The 5976-nt window shown below is 43.8% G+C and overlaps 1 protein-coding gene across 2 annotated transcripts; it reads right to left on the reverse strand.

Moving 5' to 3' along the window:
• Nucleotides 1–2406: 2406 nt before the first annotated feature.
• Nucleotides 2407–5734, reverse strand: LOC111775553 (zinc finger protein 135-like). Of its 2 annotated transcripts, XM_070225752.1 has the most exons (3): nucleotides 5619–5734; nucleotides 4046–4189; nucleotides 2407–3871 (listed from the first exon to the last, which is right to left on the reverse strand). In XM_070225752.1, the coding sequence occupies exon 3, from the start codon at nucleotides 3839–3841 to the stop codon at nucleotides 2921–2923; it is 921 nt and encodes a 306-aa protein (XP_070081853.1). In that variant the 5' UTR covers nucleotides 3842–3871; nucleotides 4046–4189; nucleotides 5619–5734; the 3' UTR covers nucleotides 2407–2920. The 2 variants fall into 2 exon arrangements, with proteins under 2 accessions (XP_070081853.1, XP_023507440.2); XM_023651672.2 differs by having other exon boundaries at nucleotides 2407–4189.
• Between the last annotated feature and the right edge of the window lie 242 nt (nucleotides 5735–5976).

Raw genomic sequence — 5976 nt, forward strand, 5'->3', positions numbered from 1 at the left:
AGCCAATTTCAAAACTAGGAAGATACATAAGGATAAGGAGGGGCATCAGTAATGATAAAGAGGCCAATTCTCCAAGAAGGCATAGCAATCCAAATGTGCACGCACCTAACAAAACAGTGTCAAAATCTAGGAGGAAAACATTGATAGAAGTGAAAAGAGAATATACAAATCCACGATTATATTTGGAGACGTCAACATTCCTTTGTCAGTTACTGATAGATCAAGAGGCACGCAGAAAATCAGGAGCAATGCAGTGCCTTTGGATGATTGACACTGTGACACAAACCCTAAGAGCTATGAGCAGCCAGGCTTCCTGCCACACAGAACTCAGGCCTGCAGCAGGAGCAAGGAAATCATTCACAGAGACTATCTCTATGTGTTAGAATTCTGGCTCTAGTTGCTCTAGACACTGACACATTCTTGTCTTTAGATACTCTGAGACACCCTAGCATTCTTATAACAAATAGTTTTTGTCAAATCAGGGAGTTGAGAGTACAGCACCTCTAAGGTGCTGATAACTGCTCTGCGGGGTCTCTTGCCGGGCTGGTGTGGATCCTCATGCTCATCAAATAGTAACCAAGTATTTACTCAGAATCTATCTGCATTAAGCACTATGCTGGCAACTGTAGAGGATACAGAAGGACTACATAGCCCATCTCTTCAAGGAGCACAGTACTGGAGCCAAAGCTAACACTCAAGAAACAAGAGAAGCCACCTCAGGGCCTGCAGACCATTCATTCGATTTAAGCAGCAAAAAGGAAAGAAATTGGTGCCTAGAAGGGGCAGTGAGTTCAAAGGAAGATCTTATGAATTCAGGCCAGTGTTAAACAATTAGTAATGACAACATATCATACAGAGAAGGCTGGATATTGGGAATGGAAAAGCAAGAGATAAGCTGTATTCTGGGTCTAGATGAGCAGGTAGATCAGTCACCAGGCAGGTGCACAGGGTCCAAACAAGACTAGCTAATAAGCAATTCTTATGTAACAGGCACTGTGCTAAGTTCTCCAAGTGTACCAGTCACAACTCTATTATAAGGTAGATACTAGGTTACCCCAATTACATAAATCAGGAAAGTGAAGTGTAGAGAAGAGCAACATGAGCCACCTGTAAATGCCAGGTGGGACCTCAAACCTGGGCAGTCTTGACTCCAGGGCCCAAGCACTTAACCACAGTATTGAGTGACTTCACACTGACTTATCTCTCATACAAACCATACCAAAGGACAGACACGACAGCCAAGGTACGCACCTTGGCTAGATGAATCTAGCCCAAGGAGCTTCTACAGCCTCAAAGACTCTCCAGTAACAATGTGTTCAGTTGGGTTGTGACAGTGGCAACTACGAAGGTATATCACTTATTAAAAAGTTTTTATTGAGCAGCAACTCTAGGCCAATCAGTCTTTTGGAGACTAGAGACACAAAGATGAATCAGGCAGCAGACAGTCTAACAGACAAGCATCTCACTCACTACATGTGGGAGCTCCATAACGGAGGCACACATGGTGCCAGAGAATCACAAACAAGGGTGAACCAGGGCAATAAAACCACTCAAGAGGAATCAGGCCGAAAATGTTAATGAGAAGCTGGTGCCCAGAGAACAGCAAAACATCTAAGAGCAATACCTAGTGCAGCACACCTGAGATTAACATCAGGGAGCCAGTGAATTTCCTTTAACTAAGAATAGAAAATCACCAGCAGGAACCAGACACAAAGCAAACTGACCACAAAGTCAGGTGGCAGTAGAACTAACACCAAACAAGGAAGCTGAGATAAAAAGTCATGCAGAGCAGGTTTCCAAACTACAAGACAGGGCAGCATGATGAGTTTGTGTATCAGCTGCCCTAACAGTGAGTCTAAAGACATCACAATATGGTGAAGTCAGCTAAGGCTCCAGGTCCACTCTCAGAGGCTTGGCTCTGCTCACACTGAGCAACAGTCATTTTCATTCCATTTCTACCTTTAATTCTGGCCCCAGTGAGTGGACCAGGGCAAAGGGTTGGTTGCTTACCAGTAATAAAATGCCACTATGAGTCATAGGGCATATAGGTGGGAAGTCAGGTCCCAGATTTGATCTTTGGCCCCAGTCTAACAAGAAGCCAAGTCAGCTACACTGATGGTGACTTGGGAAATAGAATGAATGCCGAATTTCTTCACCTTTTTGACTAATACATGGGTGTGGGCAGCCATGGTGACCATAAGTGGGTGGTAATGTCAAAGTTGAAAGGAAACAGATATATGAAAAATATTGTGGATTCTGGATGACTGGAAAGATGTAGGCAGCCATAAGACTAGTCTTGGAGTTTTAAAAGACCAGTGAACTTTTTAGATGGTCCAATCTTTTACATGATCTGGTTGAAAGGACTCAACAGGTGGATACATAAACCAAATTGCCAATATAGAATGATTCCAAGCATTACTGTATAATTTTTTTTCTACTTAATCCCAGCCTGATGAACCAATGGTATTTTGGGCAAGCAGAGCAAAGAACTGGGAAATATGGCCAAATATATAAATCACTTGCATAGTTGTTTTAATAGAGTGAAAAGACCCAGAAATGAAAGGTCATTAGGGCCTGAGAGAATGATTCCAAAGCCCATGGTGAGAGCCTTTCATGACAGGCAGCCTTTCACCTTGGCCATCTGGCGAAGTGGTTAGCATTCAGAGGAGACTCCAGGGAGATGGAGTATCGACCATACAGCCCGAGGACAGACATAGGAGAACCAGTATAATCTATTCAAACTGCTGCTGTTAACAGCTTTGGTGGGTGGAACTTAAAAGAAATATTATGTAATGCTATTTTTTTTTTTTATCCCAGGAGTACAACATTCCTAGAGATTATAATGGTGACCAGAAGAGAGGGCAGCATGGGTAAGAGTAGGTCGAGAAAGGATGATGTGGTCCACAAGACTGTAACACCCTCAGTATGACTTTAAAGTGTGGAGCTGCTGATGTCTGATCAGGACCAAGCTGTTACTATATGCTTTTCCACATCCACTGCATTTAAAGGGTTTCTCCCCAGCACGAATTCTCTGATGTTGAATAAGGTGAGTGCTCTGGCTAAAAGATTTACCACATTGATTACATTCATACGGTTTTTCTCCAGTATGGATTCGCTGATGTTTAGTAAGGGATGAATTCTCAGGGAAGTCCTTCCCACATTCACTGCACATATAGGGTTTTCCTCCAGTGTGAATCCTTTGATGTTGTGTAAAGGTCGAGTGGGCAGTGAATGCTTTTCCACATTCATGACATTTATAAGGCTTTTCCCCAGTATGAGTTCTCTGATCTTGGGTAAGGTGTGTACTTCGTCTGAATGCCTTCCCACAATCATTACATTTATAGGGTTTCACTCCAGTGTGAATTCTCTGATGCTGTGTAAGAGATGGAATATCAGTGAAGGACTTCCTGCAATCACTACATTCATAGGGTTTTTCGCCACTATGAATTCTTCGATGTTGAATAAAGGACGAGTAGTCACTAAAGGCTTCCCCACATTCGTTACATTTATAAGGTTTCTCCTCAGTATGAATTCTCTGATGTTGAATAAGAGATGACTTTACAGTGAATGCTTTTCCACAAACTTTACATTTATAGGGTCTTTCTCCAGTATGAGTTCTCTGATGTTCAGTAAGAGAGGAACTCTGGCTAAAAGCTTTTCCACAGTCGTCACATTTGTAAGGTTTCTCGCCAGTATGAATTCTCTGATGATGAATAAAATTTGAACTGTCACTGAAACTTCTTCCACATTCACTACAATTGTAAGTTTTCTTTTTAGGATTTCTTTGCCTTCTACTTGGAGATAGGTTCCACTTGACACTTTTCCCAAATGGATCAAGCATCTGTGGTTTCTCTTCTGAATGAATAATATGCTGTGGAATAAGTTTAGATCTTAGATCAAAACTTCTCTCAAATTCATTAAACTTATGTCCATTTTCCTCAAAGGATATTTCTTCATGGGCAACTACTACTTGCTGAAAACCAGTGGTTTGAGCAAGAGATTTTTTTGAAATTTTGCAAGAAGAGTTCTCCCTTTGCTTTTCTACCTTGGCCTCATATTCACAGGCTTATTCAGGTAAACATCCTTGAGACACATCCCCTCTGAGTCTTTCCATGATGACAGTGATGGCTGCTCACTCAAAACTGTTTTCTAATGGTCCTCTCTTTGGCATCCACTCTGGTCTGCAAATCTGAAAGGAAAAAACATATAAAAGCATCTTTCTGTGTTGGGCTAAGGGAAACTGCACTCAGGAGGAAGAAAATAACCTTACTAAAATCAATACATATTAAATAAACAGTCTCATAATCTGGAAAATAATAAGAGCCAAGGGAGTAGGGCTAAGTAGAGGCAGATGTGGTAGGAAAGAGGCCGGCCCAACAGGCAATATCACAAAGACTCTTAAAACTGCTTTACAGAAAAAGGAAAAGTGCTTTACAGATGTAAAAGTTTAACCTCCTCATTTTAAAGATGAACAAGTTTAGAACCAGAGAGGTTACGTGATTAACCTAAAGACACAGAGGCATTAGTGGGATTGTCAGAAAGAGAACTTGGGCTTTGCCCACTATACTGCGACAGTAACCTAGAGGCTGGGCAGAGCTTCAGTAAGAGAAGGGACAGACACTCAGTCAAAGTAAGGAGGGGGATGCACAGCAACATCAGAAAACAAGAAAAAAGCAGCAGCAGAGCAACAGCACATGGAGAGAAGCTATGAGGACTGTAAAAACTGCATCTGGAAAATAGTGTACAAGGACTAATAACTGAATAGGTCCAAATATGGGCAGCAGGACAGCAGAACTTAAGGCACTAATGAGAGCTCCTTGGATGACCTTTCAGGGATTCCACTCCTTCTAAACATTCACCCCTAAATCATACATTACAGATTTATTCCTCATCTGAATGAGTGCCTCCAGAGACCTCAACATCTCACAGGATCTCCTCAACTCTCCCCTGGGTTGAGACTAATTTTACAGACTGGGAATCCTTCTCATGGGAAAAGAACATACGCAACAAAGTCACTACTGTCATCATTTAAATTTAATCTTTTGAAATTTTTAAAGCAGTAGCACCATCAGTGGTTAAAGCGCATGATCTGAGTTTCCCAGAGTCCTTGTGTTGAAAGACAAAGGCTTACTGTGTCCTCCAGTCAACAGAAAAGACAAGATACAACACCAGAGAAGACTCCCACCAGACTCAGAGGGAGGTGTTAGACTGGCTGGAAAGGCATGGTCAGTGTTGTACAGCTGACGTAAGATCAGAGTGGACGTCAGGGAGCATCACTAACTAGAGGCAACAGCATTCCAGAAATCACAGACTCAGGAGAGGTTCCGCCCCAAGAGAGATACTGAGGTAAAGCAGGAGAGAACTGCTCCTCTTTCCTCTCTAAGGAATATAAACCTCTGAGAACACAATATGAACGGTCACCCACAACGTGGAAGCCAATACTCTGCTCCCTTAATCAAACAAGGACTTGGTACTCAAAAATTTTCAGCAAGTGTTAAACACATCTAAGAAAGCATTACAGTGTAAGGATAAATGTTAACTACTCCACCATCCTCCAAAGAACCATTGTTTCAAGTCAAATCTGGAGTCACCCAGCAAATCTTCTGGCAGACACTCACCGTCGGGGTCGCAGGCTGTGGCCAGAGATAAAGAACCTGGCCCATCGCCCAAAGCTGCCGTCAGACAGCGCCCGGCTCGGCTCAGTTCAGACTCCCCTTTCGACTCTCCTCCTGAGATCCCCCCTCCTCCCCCCTCCCATCTCCCCATCTCCTCCCTCCTCTCCTCCCTCTTCCTCCCCCACCCCCTCCACTCCTCCTCGCTCCGCTCCCTCCTCCCCACCTCCCTCCCCCCCATCTTTCCCATCCTCCCTCCTCCCTCCTCCCTCCTCCTCTCCCGCCTGCCCCGCTGCGCAGGGTGCCCGGGCCTTCGCGGCCTCCGCAGGACGGCGGCTGGTTCTCCGCCGGACCCCAGCTAGGC

Source organism: Equus caballus, chromosome 11 (genome assembly GCF_041296265.1).
Source record: "Equus caballus isolate H_3958 breed thoroughbred chromosome 11, TB-T2T, whole genome shotgun sequence".
NCBI lineage: Eukaryota > Metazoa > Chordata > Mammalia > Perissodactyla > Equidae > Equus > Equus caballus.